This window comes from Callithrix jacchus, chromosome 17, assembly GCF_049354715.1.
Source record: "Callithrix jacchus isolate 240 chromosome 17, calJac240_pri, whole genome shotgun sequence".
Taxonomy (NCBI): Eukaryota; Metazoa; Chordata; class Mammalia; order Primates; family Cebidae; genus Callithrix; species Callithrix jacchus.
Genome location: NC_133518.1, coordinates 73696223 through 73717874, shown reverse-complemented (window position 1 = coordinate 73717874; position 21652 = coordinate 73696223). Strand labels below are relative to the sequence as shown.

The following is a 21652-nucleotide window of genomic DNA, read 5'->3' as shown; positions in this document are numbered from 1 at the left end:
CTTTCGGCCATCATTCTGCCTCTGTTAACTGTTAGTATATAAAGAGTTAACACTTCTGTAGTTTAGGTAAAAGAAAATCAATACTTACAAGCTATTTGTAAGTACAGTTTAGTTTCCTTCTACCAAATCTCTTTCCCTTGTAAATCATGATGTATTTAACAATGCTTTTTCCCTTCCTTTAATCACTCCCAGTCTTCTTCCCCCCATTCTAGTGCTCTTTGTTCAGCTGGGAATTCTAGGGTTTGGCTTGTTTGCTGACAAGACTTGAGCCGTAGCACGCCCAGGAAGGTCAAAGGAACACCTGCCTTTGATTTTCCTTAGTTTTCCATGAACTGAGTCTTCATCTTTCCATGAAATAGAAAATTCATTTTTAAAACTCAGCTAGTCTAAAGCTGCCTTGGGAGAAGCCTTCCATGTACACCTTGAGGTGTTCTGGAAATTGGTACTGGCATGCTGTGTGCAAACTCAGAAAATAAATACTTTCCTGTTTTTTTCCCACAACACATATTTTAGAGTGTGGTTGAGTTAGTACAAAACGTGACACATATTGAAAAAGTAGGAGACCAGCATTATGAATTTCCTAATGATACAACTGGTGAAACTCTTTAAAAAATAAATCTCTAAAGTATTCTGAAAATCAAAGAAGGGAGCTACACACAGTTGTGTGAGAATTGGGGTCTGTTCGTGCTCACTCACCTGCAGCTCCAGTTTCTCCTCTTCATCCAGACTTTCTGATTTAACAACGCCGTTCTCTGGAGTGCCCGTCTCCTGCTCAGTCCCTCCTTCCTCTGCTATGCCCTGATTCAGGTCTCCTTGCTCAGACATTCTCCCAGATGCAAATTAAAATAGCAAGATTTTATACCCTAGAAGGTTAAGATATCAGAAAATAAAGCCAGTGCAAAGTGAAGCATTTACTATAATTCTTTAACTATTTCATTTATCCTTTCATATTCAAATCCAAAAGAGCAATTTTGAGAATTTTATACGAAAGTCGGAAAAAAAGAAGATGAAATTAAGTACCCAAGGCATGCACAAGAGGCAGATGCAGTGGTCCCATCCACACACCCTCTACACACACTTGCAAATACACCTTGCCATCAAAATGGATCAACAACTCTTAGAGGCACGTAACTCCCACACAATTGCTGGTCCCCCATTCTCTAATACAAAGTAGAAGAAGCCGCAAAAGAGGATATTTCTCCAACTTTTGATCAAATGACCCTTGACTTCTGACTCAAGATGTGGTATTGATTTTCTGCAGCACATCTAAGATGACTGAAAAATCATCTGCAGCTTCCAAACGTAGACATGCTTCCTTAGGTATAAGGAATACAGTAGCCTACAAGGGTAAAAATCTACTGAAGAAGTAATAATTCAGTATAAATATGGGATCTAATTTTGGCAATAAACCTTTCAGGGTCAACATTTCCAGGCTCAGAACTGACAGCTACATTTCTAAAAGCATAAGTCCTCTCCCATGCTCCCAAGCTCCCAAGCTCCTGTCAGTTGCTGGTGCCACAGGATCCTGTGGAAGGAAGTCTGGCAAGCAGCTCTAATGAAGCTACAGCAACTACACTCTACTTCCTCAGGCTCACAATAGACTACAGACACTGGAAATGGCTTTTCAGAGTTAAAATCTGTTATTATTTTTTTCTCCCTACCTTTATAAAACCCTGACACTTCCCCTTCTGAAGTGCTGTCAAATGAGGCTCATGAATAAATTAGCATTTACTTCCTCCTCACTTTTTTAAGCTGTGAGAAAAATAGAAAGAAAAAAAAAGAAGGAAGAGAAGGAGGAAGGAGGAGGAGAAAGGAGGAGGAGAGAGAAAAGAAGAAAGAAGCAGAAGGAGAAGGAGAGAGAGACGCTGTAGCTTAGAAAGTTAGTTCTTTTACAAAAAAAAAATCCAAGCAATCACTGTCCCATTCCCAGTCATTACAATGAAAATTATTATTGGACAAATAAGAGTTTTAATATGCTTCTTTAAGAGTGTTCAATAACCACTTACTAATTCAGTAACTTTATTTCCAACTGAAAATAGGAAGCATGAGAAAAATCTAAACCACAGCAATTTTGCTAAAATCTACCATGACAAAACAGATGGTATCGAATGATATCTATAAAATACACAGGCTTATTCGGCAAAGGATTGTGGGAATGTAAAAGGAAGTTTTCCAACAGGACGGTAGTTTGAATCTGCAAAGTGCCTAGTAAGCAATGCATTCAGGTTTAGGGAGGTTTTAGGATATTTCATCCATTGCATTCTGATGGATTTCTTATATTTCAGTGACACTCCGTCTGTGTGGTTAACAAAATCAAAAGTTCCATTTTCCACTGGCAAACAGGTTGTTTCTCAGTGCATTAGGCAGGGGACTTCTGGCTAACTCATTTTTTAGAGCATTTAAGTAAAAAACAGACCGTGACCAAATTTAAAATGGAGTGAACAAATTGAGCTCTAATTCTCCAAACTACAAGCCAAATGAGTCTCTGATACAGATCGTGTCATGGTTATATTCAGGGAACTGCTGTATGCAAGCAGGCACATTTATATAATGATAAGTCTAAAATATAAATGAGATGACAGCCAGACAACAAGACCTTTACCTTTCGTGCAGAATTCCTGCTGTAGGTCTTGGCGACTTACTAGCGGCTTCTGTCGTTCTACACCAGGAAAATCCACACAAGTGATCAGAGACAACTGGAGTCCCATGTCCCCATTAACAGTTCGGAATGCCCATCTCCATGCGATTCCCTTACACAGTGTGACACATCGTCAACCTGAAAAAAGATGAAAAGTAAATAATAATATTTGCAATAATCATGGTAGGGTGAAGGATGAAGTAAATAAGACGGGGTTTCTAACACTAATGACCAGTTTCCAGCAAATCACGTTCACAGCTTGATCCAGCTCCACCTGTCTCAAGCTGCCTGCTTCTTCTCTAATGAAGGCTACAGCCGGCTGTTCAAGTCAGAACGGCACCCACGCAAGGAGCTAAAATTAACAATTGCATTATGCACCGAAGATTACTCACTTCAATTTTAACCTTTTTTAGTGAAATCTGGCACTTTGTGTTAAAAAAAAAAAAAACAAGCTTGTGTGTTTGCCTCAATGAGAATCAAGATCACCTATGAGCAAAAGTCTTGCTTTTTTCCTAACCACAGCCTTTGTCTTAATTATAGATTATATATTTAAAGCTGTTTTTGTGGTTTCTTTATTTATGAAAGTTACCTGAATAAAATGAATTGAAAGTTTTTGATTTAATGAAACATTCTCTACAAAAGTAAAAAAAAAAAAAAAAAAAAAAAAAAACCAAAAAGAAAACTTTTATAATGGCATGGCTGACAAAACTCTTTTCTCTCCACTTATAGTTTGGGAAGAAGCATTCCTAATATTCTCATTTCAGGGTGAACACCATCTATCCACAGCCCGCCCTCCCCATCGGGATTGCCGCCGCCAGCTGGGCATTCTGTTTGACAGCAAAGAAGCACTGACAGAGGGATTAAACAGATTTGCAAACTTCAAGGCTGTTGAAAACAATCCACACTATAATGTGCACTTTCCTTTTCTCACAACTCCTACAGGAGCAGCGGCAAAGACAGCTTGAATGCAAACATAGAGACAGGCTCCTAATAACATTTGCCAAAATCAGGCTGCATCTCTTCCTTTTCCCTGTAACTCGACTCTGGTGTACAACAGCTAAATGCAACAGCATGCACACCTCTTCCATCATATACCTGTCTATGAAAACACTAACTGCATCACAGTTATTTAATTTGAAATTTAGAAACCCTCTCTCCCTCCTCCTTGCTACCCACTTCTCCCAAGTTTAAATGAGCACAGCTGGTTCCTCATAGGATTTTACTGTGGCTATATTCATAACATATTGGGTTACAAAGCCATTTGTTGTTCAAGGGGAAAACAACTGTTGGAAATGCAATCACTTGTACAGTCAATAGTTTCTGGATTTATTCATGTGTTATTAAGATGGATGATTAGACTTTAAACTATGTTTCTTTTGTTTTTGCATATGATATGGCTTTTGAGAGCTAAACATGCATAGGACAAAATTAGATTGCTAATCAATAGTAATTTTTATTTTTCAATTTTGATCAGTTTCACCATGGCTACTCTAGCTAATAATCAATATTAAATAAAAATTGTTATGTCTTAAAAGTTAGAATCTATAACTAAGAAGATCCTTATCCAATATGTCTTAGAATAGATGCCAGAGATGGTTATGAAATGCATTCTGGATTCTGTTTTCCTTTTTCCAAGTTAAATGAAGTTCTCGAGAATTGCAGCAACTCTTCTGACTTCTCTTTCAGACCCTCATATTTGTACAGTGGCATGTAATCCAGCAGGTGAACAGCAATGTAATTTTCAAAAGTAAGTCCTAGATACATTATTCCAGCCTCAGTAGGAGGATGCAGGATATAATTCTTTCCAGGAAGAGAGAAAGAACAAACTGATATTCACATAACTAACTCAAAGTGGGGACAGCATGGATGTATGTGTGTGCGTAATTACCAGGACACGTTTTGAAATAGCACGGAGCTCTAAAGTCAGCGAGGTATTATTCTTGCATGCCTGAATCATAAAGTCATCATCTACCAAGATAAAAGAGAATATGGGCATATGGGAATGAGCGGAGAGGAACATATGGATCACAAATATTTTTGTAACTGATTAAAATTGTTCTCTTTGCTGAGAAAGCAGTGCCGGGAAATCAACCCTACTTCAGCTTTCTGTTCGCCAAAACTAACCCGACTCTCCCACTGCCATTTAATCTTGATCTGTTCCAATTTCTTTCCTTTTTGCAAATAACCCAAACTATTTTTAACAAATATCTTTTCTTCAACATTTGGTTAATAAATATTCTGGCCAAATTTCAACTGTTACAGTTTGAAGGATGGAAGTAAAATGAAGAGACTAAATACAGATGTACAAAATAAAAGTTACTATAGTTTTTTTTTTAGTGGAAATACTATTTTAAAAATAATTTTGGGGGTAGTAGTTAGCAAAGGCTGCCAATAGTTTGTAAATCATGCTACAGGAAATTAATCAACAGTGCTATATACTATGAAGCAAGTGAGCAAAATAATTGCTATTTGACTTTATGTTCAGGCTGTTTCTTATTTCTTTGGTTTAGAGTTGAACACAGTAACAATTAGGATGTGGAGATGAGAAAGAAAGGTAGAGAGGAGAAAGGCAAAATGCAACTCACCAAATATGCTGTCTTTCATCATCACCATCAAAATCCATATGCCCTAAGTGTGTATGTGTGTGTGTGTGTGTGTGTGTTACACATATTTATCACTGTGCTACCAACTGGGAAGGAAAGGTCAGATTTGATTCAGATTTCAGCAGTAATTTAGTTCTCCGATGAAAGGGAAATGAAAGTTAAATTGTATCAATAAGTTGGAGTGTCACCATATTAGTCGCTTTCTTCACAATACTTAGACTAAAAATTAACACGAGGAAGATTTATATTAACCAGATTAGCATGGGTACTTTATGATGAAACGACACAGTCAAGACTTGCTTATTGAAATTGAAATGTTTTGCCTAGATGCACGGTTTCTTCTTTTTAAGCTGGGTATTGTTCAGTAAATAAAAACCTCTTGTATATTGTGGTGATGACTGATTTGTCAAGTTGCCACAAAAGATATATAAATATTGAAATACTATGCAATACTATATAAACCAAGCATATAACTCATTTTCAAAACAATTATTCTGTTAAAGTTTAAGAAAAAATTTGAACCTTTAAGTTGAAAGCTAGTCAAAAAGAGTAATTGGGATGTAATCATTTCAGAAATGACAGCAACAATGCTAGAATCGAATGTACATACTAATATCGTTAGCAAGTTTAAAATTTTCCCAAGGTGACAAAAATACCAATGAGAAATTGTGACATTAATTTAATTACCCCCCCCCCAAATGTAATCATTCAATAGCATATAAGAAACACTCTACCAGGAGCTTTCCCTTTAATTAAACTCTTTATAGTAAACTTCATGTGAAGGCATCCTGTAAGATTCTTGAGCTGTCACGAAAATGCCAAAATTGCCAGAGAACTATTTTGTTGGAAGAACAGAGGGGGGCATTTAAGAAAATAAATTTTCTGGTTAGGATTTTGGGGTACAGAAATGTTTTCATGACTATTCTTGTTTAAGCTTTAATCTAAGAGCCTGACACTTTATAAACATGGAGAAGGTCATATATAGAATCTCACATTTTCTTTTTTAACTGTAGTCACCCGGATCAAACATAACTATTATCAACATTTAGTTGAATGCCAAAAGTGGAAGGAACTGATGCCAAGGCTCTGCCCGTGAGTAGCACCATAATAATCATGAATGCCATTAAAACTAAGGAAGGTCAATAAAAGCATCTGAAGAAAGGCCTTATGCCAGGGTTTCATTTCTTCATTCGTATAACAAGTCTTTAATGAGCTTCTACTATATGCAAGAATGCTCTACATTGTGACATGTTATTCTGGTGAATTGACACAACCTCACTTTTAAAAATCTTTTTTTTTTACTAAATATAAACAAAAAAGCAAATTAATATATACACCTACACAGCAAAGGCAGAAAATTATACTATAAGAGGGGAAATTGGCATTCTGCTTTACAAAATTTCCTCTGACATATTGATGACACATATGTATACACACTAGTTTTGCGGATGCAACATTCCATGGTTAGTGCTTGACTCACACCGGTACCAAATAAATGCTACAATCATCATCATCATCATCACCATCATCTTAGCAGCACCTGGTGATATATTGCTATTTATCCATCCAGTGTGGACATGGCAAGAATAAAAATTGTTTTTTCTCAAAAAACAAGGTTCAGAGAACACCTGCACCTCCACCAGAATCAATGCATGTATAGCCAATGTGCTTTCACCAACAAAAGGTAACAGACATCATCTTTCACTGAAAAAGACAACTCTATAATTTTTTTTCCCAAAGCTTACCCTGGATACGGTCCTAGTACAATACGAACATCAGGATGTCAATAATCTTAATGAGAGAGCTGGATGGAATGCAACAGCTGATGGGCAGCCTTGTCACAAGACTGGCCCAGTTTGTGCATATTTTTACTACAGATAAGGAGTTTTTCTCTGACCAAAATCAGTGTCACAGAGAATGATGCCAAAGGCTCTGCTTCCATGTTAGAAAATAAGCCAAGAATCTGACAGCATCAAGGTTAGTTTTAGTTTGAATGTGTGACCATTGAGACTCGTCCAGAGATGTTTAAATGGCTTAAACTTCCATAACCCGTACAGGCAAATCACCATATTACATTTCCAACATCATTCTATTAAGAGTCTAGTTATGATTTATCCATGTGCAGGATGATGTCATCAATCTTCAGCATGATGCAAACTTTTTTTAAAAAAGGGCAAAGACCCAGAAAACCATAGAGCTCCAAATAAGCTTGGAATCAGTCTAACTGACATTAAATCCAATAGCTTGGACAAGATCTGCAACCACAGTTAATCTATAAGCAGAGCTGGTTCAACAAACAGTCATTTTGACTGGATATCAGAGCTCTTTTCAATAACTTGTATTCCTCTAGTGACGTTTCTACGAGAAATATAGGGCAAGTTTACCTAATCTATGCAATTAATTCCCAGTATGTTGTAAGAGGGACCCACACATTGTTTTTCACTGGACGACTATCCTTTTTCCTTGTGAATAAACCAACAAATAATGCACAGAAACATCCTGAGCATACCTTCTGAGGATGGTATGTGTGTCTCTTCCTGGATTTCCTGGTCAATCGGATGGACACATTTGGACTTCTAGATATTATGCTCAGTTTCTCTTTTTGAAAATTCTTAAGGCCCATTTTTTTTCATAGCTATCAGAATGCCATAAAGCTGTCTGAGATCTATCTGCCTAATTTCCTCCTTCCACACATAGAATTCATAGTGCCCATCTTTCCGAAAGCCAAACAGAAAATCACATGCTTTCATTATTCACAGATAAAGTGTACCCAGGTTTTGTAGGTAGGCTTGATATTTTTTGATGTGGAACAATTCATTATAATTCATACTGGTGATAAAACATGGGCAACATTTCGAAAACAGTGTCTCCCTAATCTTCAAGCAAAAAGCCAGGATCTTAGACTTGAGCAATTGCCTCATCCTTCCCAGTGTAACAGAAACAAACTTCCCAGGAACTTAAATAATACTGTTGGGATCCTGTGGATAATGATACCATAAAACTTTCTAAGACAAACATGTTCTTAAGTAGTCAGATCTTCCAGGAATCTCAGTGAGTTACATACTTATCCTAGATATTTCTCTCATATCACTCTTCTGTGATCACCTATATCAAGCAGTACTATTTCAGGGATGAGAAGAGGAGATAACCCTCTGAAATGATGACACTCTTGTTTGGGCATTACTGATCTAACTGGTATGACAAATTCTGCATTCTAAATTCAGTTCAAGTCAGTGCAATGAAATAGTTAAAAGTTTCTTCTTTATCTGGATCTCAAGAAAACAATCCATTCCTTACTTGCAGTTAGTTCTATTGGAGAAGATCTCTAATGGAACAAGAATTTATCACAAAGTGTGTATCTTCAATTCTGATTTAAAGGGTTTAAAAATACAAAATTCAACAGAAAGAAAAAAGGCATTTTTAATAGAGGTGGAGAAATACTAATTTTAATAGTAATCATTATATCTGACATGAACTCTTCTCATCTTCATTCTTACAAGATGTGAAAGAAGCATCTGTCATTTCAAAAACAATGAAATAACAAATGTGAAGCAGTTATAGGTGCCAGAATAGGAGCTAAGTGTTTGAGTTATTAAAACCTTTCTCACAGGAAGAAAAGAGGAAGAGACATTTAGGTAAAATGAATAAAAGCAAAGAAAAATTGCTAAGTTGTTATTTTGTCTGATTTTTGAAGTGTCATGTTTTAAATGCCATAAAATGCCATTTTTGAAATGCCATAAAAATCATGGCGTTTTTCATATATATATATATATATATGAAAATAAGATGTTTCCATTGCTATGTATATATATATATATATATATATATATATATGAAAATAAGATGTTTCCATTGCTATATATATATATATATATATATATATATGGGAAAATAAGATGTTTCCATTGCTATATATATATATGGGAAAATAAGATGTTTCCATTGCTATATATATATATATATATATATATATATATATATGGGAAAATAAGATGTTTCCATTGCGATGCCATCTTTGTTTTTTGTCAATACTTTGTATTTGGTACCATAAATGACTATTTCATGCCTTAATATTGCCTTTTCAGAAGTATTGTTACCAAATTCATCATTTCTAAACCTTTTTAAAAGGAATCAAGACAGAAGTTTAAATTGCCCATCTATGACCTCAGCCTCTTCCCTAACAGCAAAATGAATAAAAGGGTTTTCTAAAGGCACAAAATCATGAAAGGGGGCTAGTCCCCAAAATTAAAAGGCAAACTGTGAGCATAAAGGGTCTATGATAGCATAATCTATGGTCATAAGAGGTGTATTCCACTTCCAAAAGGGAGGGAGAGAGGGCAGAAAGATTAGCAGAAACGGATGTATGCTGCCATCCTAAGTATAGCTTGTGGAATTTCAGGAGACACAGGAACAAAGGGAGTTTCCAGTTATACAGGGCAGCTCTGAGCTGCACTTTTGTGTGAACATCTTAATAGCATTCTCTTTCTACAAGATTCAACAACCACACCAATGAAATAACAACTACTTTTTATTGAGTGATACTACAGGGGTAATTTTTGAGTTTTCTACATAGATTGTTACATCTTATCCTCACATCAAATGTACCTATTCGTTGCTAGCCTACAGCAGGGAAGACAGCAAGCTGTCTGCCTGTCCTTTCTCTTTAGTGTTAAGTTGGCTGGCTGATGGCTCCTTCAATCACTGGATTCCCCAGGTCTCAGCCAAAGCAGATGAATCATTGTTTAACAAAGCTCAAAATTTGAACCAAGTAGTAAAAAAGATTCTCTTCCCACTATTATGTAAACTCCACGATCATGGGGATTTTTGCCTATTTTGTGTACTTCTATATTAACTCCAATATTAAGAATAGTGCCGAGCGCATAGTAGGATTTGTTGACTCAATGAATGAAAGGAAACTAGAAGCTCTACCTGGATTCTAATCAGTAATGGCTATGTGACTTTACTGTGTTTCTGCCTCCTCCACCTAAAGCCCAAGACATCTAATCACACAAAGGCCTATGAAAACCAATGTGACAATGGTTGTTTTCTCTTAAACTAAACCAACAGCCACTGGAAGTTACCCGAAAGTAAAATCAGGAACTGTTTCTGGATGGTTGGATCTCATGAAGGTTTTGGTCTGGCTAAACTCTGTGATAGTGGGTCTATCCATTCAATGAGAGCTGAGAAGACATATTTATTGATGTCCTTTAATGCAGAATATTTTGTGGCCTTCTGCATAGGATACTGGGGAAAGCAAAAAGATGGTGCTTGCTTGCTAGGAAGCAGCTACCAAGCTAACTGTAGAAGTCAACAGACAAAGAGATTTGAGAGCAAAGCAACCCAGAGGACTAAAGCATATAATATAAACATATATACCACTGCTAACATTAAACTTAGGGTTTCGTAATGTTTTCTTGAAAGCTAATTTTGAAAATGTTTCTTAAGGAAACTAAAAGATAAATAATGACAAACAGAGACAATAGAAAAGATATTCTCATTAAAGACAAAAGGAGAGTGTTGAACCTTTGAACTGATGATGCACACGCGGACGAGTTTCTCCAGGCTCTTTGTCCACATGTGCATCGTCGGACACGTGGGTGAAGTTGAGTTTCATGAGTTTTTCTGAGAAAGCAATGGCATTATTAATTGCATGACTTATCATAGGCCAAACGTCTAGGCCTCACTCATATTGCTGGGTAACAAAAAAAAACTAGAAAAAAGCAATGTCTTTCTCTCCTTTCTTCCACACTAGACTTAATTCAGTATTGCACAAGGTTTCTGCTGCTTACTCTAACGGGGTTCTCATCTAAGTGTCATTTCTCTCCTTAGGAGGAAGTGCCACACAGTTCAGGTGCAACGGTGTTCGTATCACACAGTGGAAGATAATATGTTCTCATCACACGTGCCTGCTCCATCTCTTCTTAGATGCTGGGGTCTCCTTTTCTCCCTTCTTCGTTTCTTCCTTTCTCTGCACTGCCTAATACAGTGTTACAAAAAATTACATACTGACACCACTAAAAACAGTGATGAAAACAAAGAGGTGCAGTGTTGAGATCAGCACATCTGCTAGTAAAAGTAAGTGTTCAAGAAATAATTCTTGCTATCCTCAGACTGCCTGTAAATAGGCGAATCTGAAATATAAAATAATTCATTTGACATGGGCATTTTTTGGTAGCAACATTGTGTAGGAATCTTTCCTCACCACAGTTATCTTTTGGTGTGTAGAAATGGCAAATGCAAGAAAATAACAACAAAACTACCTGAGAATGGGTGTGAATGTCTGCAGGGAAAGGGTCTGAGTTCAGGACCTCAAGTGCTGAAGAATGCATTGCAGAACGATTTCATGTGATGTCTGCTTTCCTGGGAGACGAGGGAAGCAGCCAGGGGAGTGAAAGGAGCTATGTGCCTTCGGAGAGAGGACTCACAGGTACTATGGTAGAAAAGATGTATGGCATATGAAAATAAATATGCAAAAGAGTGTCTCAGAGCTTTTATTTCTAAGCCGTCAAGGGTTTGACTTGTGTTTGCGGCCATGCTTTAAATACAAATGTTTTGAAGAAATGTTCCAGATGAAGAATGTCAGCACTAGACTCTAAGTTCCTTGGACAGAGAGGGCCCTCAGGCCAGTGTATCTTCCAACTGTTGTTTAGCACAGAGGAGGAAAACAATCGATACCAGTTCGCCGAAAGGATAAATGAATACATTCCTGGGAGGAAAACATTTTCAGGAAACTCATAGCACATTGATGGCGCAGAATGTGTTTTTTTTTTTGCAATGTGTCCACAGCTTAGCCAGAAGGTACTTTCTAACTTAAACCATCTGAATTGGTGTGTGTCTGTTTGAGTCAGGCAGTACTCAAGCTCTGGGGCCATCTGTGGCAATGCTGATTGGACACCAGACGCCCTGCTTGGAAAGTGACCGAAAGAGAGCATGTGGTTGGTCATTTGTAAGAGAAGCGCTGCAGTTTGAAGTTGGCCTGCCTATCATCATTCAATGTGAGAATTACGATCACACGAACACACTCTACCTAAAAAGGCTGGCATGGCCTGAAGGTGTCAACTCCCTTGCCCCCACCACTACCCCCTGACTGCTGTAAGCCTGCTTTTATCTGATATTCCCGTTAAAAAAATTTTTTTAAATCATAACATTCTTGTTTGAAGGAGAAGTAAAAGAGTTAGTGACATTCAAGACTAAAAGCAAATCAGGTGAACATCTTCTGCATGATGGACTCTCCTACCTGGGTGCTCTCTGCACAACCCTGACAATAAGACTCTTCAATCCTAGCAAGCCAGAGTCAAATAAAATGGTGTTTGCATTTTGTAATCTCCGTATTTCAAAATATTTAATACTTTTCAATGATCTTATAAAAATGAATGCTGGAATAATCTCTGTGAATTATTAGAACCTGCTATCATGACCAGTTACTAAAGAAAGAGGAAAAAGCAGATTCTCAAACCATCCCAAATGAATGAACTGGCAGACACCATTAATATCTGGTAGCAACACAGTCAGTCTGAGCTTAGATGATGAGAGATGTTGGTGTGTGGTCCCAGGGCTGAATGAACTAATGAGTACTGAAGAAAAAGAGTTAAATTGTGCTCAGAATCACCCTGGGGATTCCTGATGATGAAGTTGAAGATTTGGGGGTTTTATTCATGGATTCTACAAGGCCTAAGCTAAGTGCCTGGAAGGGGTTATTAGCTTTGTACATGGTTGTTACAGGCAAACAAAATAGTCTTCAAGTGTACTTTACAGACACTTCAACAGAAGAAAGCTGTTGGTTCACCCAGTACATACTGACATTTCAGAAAGAAAGATCTGAAGTTAACCCACCCTCTTGGGTGTCTCTAATGTGTAATCGTGAACTTGAACAGAAAAGGTGATGTAGCATTCCTATGACAAATGGAACAATCTGATCCCTGGAATGGAGGCTGAAAATCTGGCATTACACAAAAGAATAGAAACATAACAAAATGTGGTTGTTAAACGTTTATAATAGTGTGCATCTAAGCTATGCATGTGGAAATTGCCAGGGTAAAATTATCCAGCAAAGAGTCAAATTTGTGATTTGATATATCACAGAAATCAACTATCTGTCAATCTTATGTATTATGAAATACTCAGCTTCTGAGCTGTGGGCTTATTTGAAACCTTCAAGATTTTAAATGTAGATAAGAAAGGAGAAGCCAGTAGTTGCATTTGTTAACGTATAGCAAGATACTTTCAGAAGCACAATGTTTTTTGTTGTGTAGTCTCCTTAATAAAGTCTAAGGCCTAAACTTGGAAAAAAAAATCTTACGTAGTGGGAGAAATTATTACCTTTCTTTACTCATAATGATGACCAGGAAGGAAGGAAGGAAGGAAGGAAGGAAGGAAGGAAGGAAGGAAGGAAGGAAGGAAGGAAGACATTCTCTCTGCTGGCAACTCTGTGGCCTGACCATTCATATGGGGCTTGGGCACAACACAGATGCCAATTCCAGATCAGGCCCTTCGTTGCTCTACACTTCAGAGACTCCAGCAGGAGCAAGGAGAAAATAGCATGCTAACTGTCAGAAACTCCTCTGAAAATACATGAAAGTGGAATATGAAATATTTGATGGAATGTATTAATATGATGAAGGCTACAGCAAAATTTAATTTTCAAAAATAAATATAAAACTGTGAAAACAAAATGGGTCATTTGTTCTTTATTGGAGCACCTAGCAGAGAGAACTGTTCATAATTATAGATAAGTAGTATGTTAAGAATAGCATTTCCCTGCATTTGACAAAGTCTGGCAAATAGAAAAGTGTGTTCTGCACCTCAACAATTACGTTTCCAGTGGGGAAAAAAGATACAAATAAAGTAAAGGACACAATGAGATCCTGTTACCCTCTCAAGACATATCTGCATGATGACAAGAGAAGTAATTTGAATCTCCAAGTACCAAAGAAGTCTAAGCATGTTTACATAAATGACTACATTTAGTCTCACAAGGCATTATTGGTATCCTAATTTTAAATATTTATATGTATGTGTGTGTGTGTGTGCGTGTATGTGTGTGTGTGTGCGCGTGCGTGTGTGTGTGTGTGTGTGTGTGTGTATATATATATAATTAGTGTAATTTGAACCTTGGCAATTGCAAATGTAAAAATGGCAGATCCTGGGCTGGGCATGGTGACCCGCGCCTGTAAATCCCAGCACTTTGGGAGGCCGAGGCAGGTGGACCACGAGGTCAAGAGATCAAGGCCATCCTGGGCAAGATGGTGAAACCCTGACTCTACTAAAAGTACAAAATTAGCTGGGTGTGGTGGCCTGTGCCTGTAGTCCCAGCTACTCAGGAGGCTGAGGCAGGAGAATTGCTTGAACCTGGGAGGCAGAGGTTGCAGTGAGCTGAGATCACGCCACTGCACTGCAGCCTGGCACCTGGTGACTGAGTGAGACCGTGTCTCAAAAAAAAAAAAAAAAAAAAAAAATTAGATCCTAGGTATCTAACATTCTATGTGGTTCAAAACTATCCTTATATCCTGGTAGATTCTATTTTCAGTTCTGGGAGCACTGGATCTCTGCTGGCAACTCTGTGGCCTGATGATTCATTCACATGGGGATTGGGCATACCCATGGATGTCAATTCCAGATCAGGCCGTGATTGCTCTACACTTCAGAGACTCCAGCAGAAGCAAGGAGAAGACAGCATGCCAGCCAGTGGAATACATTGGCTATTCGCTCTACTGGCAATACGCTAGGTTCACCAAGATGCCACATCGAAGGTGATGCTGCAAAACTGAAAAGAAATGCTGCCCATCCAAACACTAAAAATGTCCTGTCTCTTTAGGGTCCCATTCTATTTTAATTTGTTAAAAATATACACTTCCAGAAATTTACACTTCTATATTTAGAACTACTCTTCCCAAAAAATGGCTAAGAACAAAGTCAGAGATGATACTTTACAGTGAATAGTAGCAATACATTTCTGAGGGAGGGACATTGTCAATTTCCTGACAGGAAAATTTGTGTTCTCACTTACATGACTTTATGAGTTTTTTCCCCACCTCCTCCTCCTCCTCCTCCTCCTCTTCCTCCTCCCTCCTCCCTCCTCCTCCTCCTCCTCCTCCTCCTCCTCCTCCTCCTCCTCCGCCTCCTCCTCCTCCTCCTCCTCCTCCTCCTCCTCCTCCTTCTTCTTCCTCTTCTTCTTCTTCAAGTAAACAAGTACTGCAGGTGATGTTCAACACTTGCTGACTTCCACAGTGTGCTATTTTGGAGTGATACTGCACCAATACCATTGCAAAATGTCATTATAAATTAATTTGTCATGCATTATAATCCAATTTCAGACTAGATTACAGTTTCTTTTAATTAACTAGAAGGACTCTTACATGTCTTTTTCTCTCAAATATGTTAAGAAGTGATCAAAGCTACAGAGTCCTACTTCCAAGGGTCAATGCAACAGACTGCTGCTTCTTTCAGAAGCATCTGTAAACAACTTATCCCTCTCTCACATAAGTTCTTTAAAAAGGAGGAATATTGTACTAAAACATCTAGTAGAATGCCTGGCATTCAATAGCAACTTGATGAATTATTTAGTTAATGAATTAATACATAAATTTAACCAGTCATGAGATTATGACACCTAATCACAATGCAGAATAACTGCAGTTTCCATCTGAGACTAAGAATTAGTTCCTCTTTATCATCATCACTGGCACAAATCACACTGGTAAATAAAACTAGTTTCACTACAACACAGTTTGAGATTTTGAAGAAAAGATTTTAAATGTTAATATAAATAGTATCAATTTAAAACAATTTTAATATACTTATTGGTGACTCACTCTGTGCCTGATAGCATGTTGATTAAAGAATATATGATAATAGGACTAGCCCGTAAAGAGTCACATTTTAAACTGGAGGAAGCTGAGTCACAGACACATTAAGCATATCAAATACTTCACTCTAGGAAAGGCTGAGGCAGAGTCTAAATTCTGACAGATTGGTTCTGGGACTTCAATTTATCCATAGGCTTTTGAAATGAGTGAGGATGATAGTCACCACATGCCCGGCAATGAATACTAAAGGCATGCCATCGTGAGGCCAGCGGCAATTCAGGTAGATAGAACCACAGGGGATAGTTGAGGCCGCATGTTTATTCTAACCGTTCCAAATCCCAAATAAACCTGTTTATTCTTCTATTCCGAAAAAGTACCCATAAAGACTGAGAAGAGAGAAAATAATGAATGAATCTGGATACCTATTTGCAGTGTTAATCACACTGTGAAGCATGTTTGTGTTTGCAATGTAATTACCCATTTAATCAGAAAATAGAAAAGTAAAGACAATGGAAAATTATCAATAAGGCTAAAATTAAGAAGAACTACATTTAATAAAATGTGCAATAAAGGGAATTTAGTCTACACTAAGGCATATTTGAAATTAATGTCAAAGACAAACTAAAAACCTTACACCTACACACAACCAAATAATTTAATAAAAATGTTAAAACTAGTTGAATAATGCCAAAAGAATCTCGACTAATTAAATAAACAATAAATCATTATAAAATATGTTTTGTGCTTGGAATAAATATCAAAATCAAAACAACTCAGAATCATTAAAAACAAAGTGAAGAATAATTTTGCAATATGACTTGGGCTAAAATTTCTTAAGAATTCAGGCTTACTTTCGTGCGGAGCCACTGACTGGGATTTTTTTTTTGTTTGTTATTTTTGTTGTTGTTTTTTGAGATGGAGTTTCGCTCTTGTTACCCAGGCTGGAGTGCAATGGCGTGATCTCGGCTCACCGCAACCTCCGCCTCCTGGGTTCAAGCAATTCTCCTACCTCAGCCTCCTGAGTAGCTGGGATTACAGGCACGTGCCACCAGGCCCAGCCAATTTTTCGTATTTTTAGTAAGAGACGGGGTTTCACCATGTTGCCCAGGGTGGTCTCGATCTCTTGACCTCATGATCCACCCACCTTGGCCTCCCAAAGTGCTGGTATTACAGGCGTGAGCCACCACACCAGGCCCTGTTTTGTTTTAAGCTTACTTCCCTCTACAAGAAACCAGTAAAAAATTTCAGAGAAAGTAACAGTTTGTAGGAATACCCTATAACTCCATTTAAAGAAATTAAATTCCCTTCTGCTTGGTAGGTTTAGATTCAGGGAAGGGTATACAGGTGACAACATCGGTATTCATTTGTAGCATTCTTAGTATATACTATTTATTAATCTCCTTGACTGAGTATCCCCCAAGTAGGGGGATACTTTTAATCAGCTCCTTCCAGCCACTGTTCTTTGAACGGAAAGGTTGGAGTGGAGGTTCTGAGGAGACGGGCACAGACCAGCTGAGCCATCATATTGTGAGCAATGATCTAGCTGTCTTAGAGACCACAACATACACATCCTATCATGTTTCCTTTAAAAAACCATTAACGAGGCCTGGCACGGTGGCTCATGCCTGTAATCTCAAGCACCTTGGGAAACTGAGGTGGGTGGATTATGAGGTCCAGAGATTGAGACCATCCTGGCCAATATGGTGAAGCCCCATCTCTACTAAAAATACAAAAATTAGCAAAACATGGTGGTGCGCACCTGTAATCTCCGCTACTCAGGAGGCTGGGGCAGGAGAATTGCTTGAACCCAGGAGGTGGAGGTTACAGTGAGCCGAGATTGCACCACTGCACTCTAGCCTGGTGACAGAGCCAGACTCTGTTTCCCCCCCCAAAAAAACCCTGCAAAAAAACCCATTAATGAGCTGGACACATTTGACTGCCTTCCACATGTTGTGCATACACTAAGTAAATACCTTGATGAGAACAATGAGAGCACTCATTGCAATGATGACTAGAGTATAGTCCTGACCTCAGGGAGACTCCAGGGGGAAGTTGTATTAATTCTTTAAAAGGTCAAATAGAGTTCACGAAGTAGCTCTTCATCTGCAGCAGTGATTTTGAATACGAGGATGGTTTCATTAACTAATGCAATATTTACCCAGAGAATTCTTTTCTTGTTTCTCAAATATGGGAAATGACTAAATCCTGAATGTTTGATATAACCTCTTACCTCCAGATGAATATGTTTACGTTCTACAAACAATTCAGTGGTAAGTCATTTGAAAAGACCTATTAACTACTGCAGTGTCGAACTAGACACATGGCTGTCTGTGTGTGTTATCTAAGTACACGTTTTGATTCTGCAGGTATTTTTAGAGTGTCCCTGTATAGTGCTTTGCTCAAAACTTTCCACTTCCTTTAAATTTTTAATTCAAAAACAAGCTCTCATAATTTCGTGAGAGGTGTTTGTTATATATTTTTTTAAAAAGCTTAGGTCATTTAAGATCTTGTTGTCATATTAAAAAAATAAAATAAAAGCTTAGGCTAAGGGCAATGGTGTTGTCCAAAGGCACATATTTATCTACATAAAGGCGACATAAAAACTGGGACTCAGTTCTTCTTTTAGTCCTGTGCTCCTTCCAAGTTGCTTTTGTGCATGTGTAGACAGACACAAATATAAACCAAGGCATACTTATATTAAACTCAGGCATCTGAGTTAGGGTGGTCCACTCAGCTTTAACTTTTAAAATTATTCCTTTAAGATCTGCAAATTCATTTGCCTCCAAAGGAGTGAAAAGTTTGTTTCTTAAAGTGACTTAAAATTTTTCATGTAATTTGAATGTCGGAGAAGTGTTACTTGAATTAGGTTACACACACACAAAATAGCAGGTGGGCTAAGTCACTCCAAGTATGCAAGTGACACTCCTCTGAAGCCCCTCTCTGAATGCCAGATCAGGCCACATAGCAGCCTGGAGTCGGTTCCAGCTCAGAGAACAGAGCAGCAGCTGCTGGGAGTTGGCGGCAGCCCAAGTCTCAGCTGTATTCTTGGCCTTCTGCCTCCTCCAGGCACTTACTAGGGGCGCGTGACCAAGGAAACAGCTGAGCCCCCACCTCAAAGAGGAAACGCAACCGCCACAGCCCCCGCCACCACCTGCTCCGGAGCCAAACAACCAACAAATTCCTGCTCAGTTCGAAGGGGTAAAGCGGGACTGCTGATTCACTCCTAGGAATGCCGGGGCTGTCTCCACTGAAGATAGAGGCACAGCTCAACAGGAATGGGACGGGACGTCATCGTGAACGCTCTGGCAGAGCCATCTGGGGACTTTAAGATGCGGGGAATCAGAAATGGTAAAATAACAGTTGCCAGAGTCTAGGGATCGTGGGAGAGATGATGGAGAGAGTCTGGTCAACAGGTACAAAGTCACTCAGACAGAAGGAAAAAGTTCTTTTCTAGAAGTTGCGCGTAGGGTAACTATAGTTAACAGTATTGCACTGCATATTTCCAAATAGCGAGAAGAGAGGATTTTTAATGTTCTCACCACAAAGAAGTGACAAATATTTGAGGTGATGGATATGCTAATTACCCTGATTTGATCATTACACAATGAATACATGTGTTGGAATACCACATTATACCCCATAAATATGTACATGCCAATTAAAAACAAAATCAAACTAGAAAAAATAGTTTAGATGCTCAAGTCATAGGGTTCGATTAAGATTTCAAACTTTGCTTTAGATATCGTTGGCAAGATTTATTTGAAGATAATCCTTTCCTTTTTTTTTTTTTTGTGGAGACGGAGTTTCGCTCTTGTTACCCAGGCTGGAGTGCAATGGCGCGATCTCGGCTCACCGCAACCTCCGCCTCCTGGGTTCAGGCAATTCTCCTGCCTCAGCCTCCTGAGTAGCTGGGATTACAGGCACGCACCACCACGCCCGCTAATTTTTTGTATTTTTTAGTAGAGACGGGGGTTTCACCATGTTGATCAGGATGGTCTCGATCTCTTGACCTCGTGATCCACCCGCCTCGGCCTCCCAAAGTGCTGGGTTTACAGGCGTGAGCCACCGCGCCCGGCCGATAATCCTTTCCTAAGCAGAAATTTTGATTTTGGTTTTATATTGGGCTGAAAATTTGCCAAGAACACGGACGGGACGGCTGGACAGGTCAGTTTTATGTGCAACGATTTCCAAGAGGCCCCTCGGTCACACAGCATAATTACAAAAATAAAGCAAACACGTTAAATGCCCTGCACTTTTTTTTGAGATGCCGAGTATGGCCTTCTAGGGGGCTGTGAAACCTTAAGGTAGCCCCAGGCATCAGCATACATTCCTGGTCCAAATTCAATTCCCACCACCCAGCAGGCAAGCTGGGACAGTGGAAATGCAATGCGACTGTAAGGCCCAGCATTCCTCCGAAGGACTGTGGGGGTGAGTATGCCACTTCCCAGAATCGTGGCTCTGACAGCTTCAACTGCACTCACGTCAGTGCTATTAAGAGATGTTCCTAACTTCAAACATTGTGAAATCTCACCCCGCTCTGAGGACACATCCCTCCAGATCTGTCTCCGATCAACACGGGAGGCTGTGCTTTGTGCTATTAAAAATTCCTGTGGAACAAGAAGGGCAAAATGCTGACGCTCCATGATGCATACATGGGGGTTTGTTACACAATTATCTCCATTTTGTGCACATTTAAAAAATTTCCATAATAAAAAGTTCAAAGTATAAAAATGTGTCCGAGGATTAAATCACTGTCAGATGCAAGAATGACGTGCCCACACTGGGCTTCTGTCCAGGTGAGACAGACTCTTATTTGTAGGTGATTGATTATTATTTCCAGGGAGAATGTGAGGGGTTTAAAAACGTTACAGATCACAGCTTTTTTGAAAAACCTGATCCACATTGAGTGAAGGCTTTTCTCTCTAGCAGTGATACACAATTTTTATTCAATTCTGGGGTAAACTGAGATACATTTGCCCTAGAGCATCAGGAAGTTACTGTTATTTTTTTTTAATTTGTACAAATTGATAGGGTACATGAGAAACGCTGTTACATGCATCCAATGCATAGTGATAGAGTCAGAGTATTTAGGGTGTTCATCACCTGAGTATATATCTTTCCATTACGTATGGTCACCCTACTCTGTTATCAAACACTGAATGTATTCCTTCTATCTTGCTGTACGTTTGTCCCTTTAATCTCCTTCTCTTCATCCCCCGCATCCCACTCATTCTTCCCAGTATCTGTTATCTATCTTCTTACTCTATATCTCCATGTGATCAAATATTTTTTAGCTCCACATACAAGTGAGAATATGCAATATTTGTTCTTTTTTTTCCTTTATGGTAGATTTCACTTGGTGGACACAATTCTGCCTTCAAGATCTTGTTGCTTCTTGTGGGACTGTCTCTGCTGCAGAGCGCTGAGCCACCTCATGTCACACTCTTTCCTAGAATAATCCACAAATAACTGATCAAGGGGGTACTAGAAGCCCTAAGATCTCAACCCTCTGTGGGACTCTCTGAAGGTCACTCCAGAGCTTTCTACAGGGTCAGCAGGGGCTGTCCTCACCCTCTGGCCTGAACTGCAGCTCACCTTTTCTCCCC

General features: G+C 38.7%; 1 protein-coding gene across 50 annotated transcripts in view; it reads right to left on the bottom strand.

Moving 5' to 3' along the window:
* The window catches only part of ARPP21 (cAMP regulated phosphoprotein 21), a 160664-nt gene that overhangs the window by 113948 nt on the left and 25064 nt on the right, over nucleotides 1–21652 (bottom strand). For 15 of the 50 annotated variants that reach the window (XM_035278195.3, XM_008983991.4, XM_078354532.1 and 12 more), the window contains exons 2-3: nucleotides 2603–2776; nucleotides 697–863 (exon numbers count right to left, since the gene is read on the bottom strand). In XM_035278195.3, coding sequence (XP_035134086.2) covers nucleotides 697–825 — 129 coding nt within the window. In that variant the 5' untranslated portion in view covers nucleotides 826–863; nucleotides 2603–2776. Of the gene's footprint in view, nucleotides 1–696; nucleotides 864–1020; nucleotides 1640–1661; nucleotides 1753–2602; nucleotides 2777–2861; nucleotides 2940–21652 lie in introns of those variants that run through there. The other 35 variants (XM_008983987.4, XM_078354527.1, XM_078354541.1 and 32 more) reach the window with 6 other exon arrangements.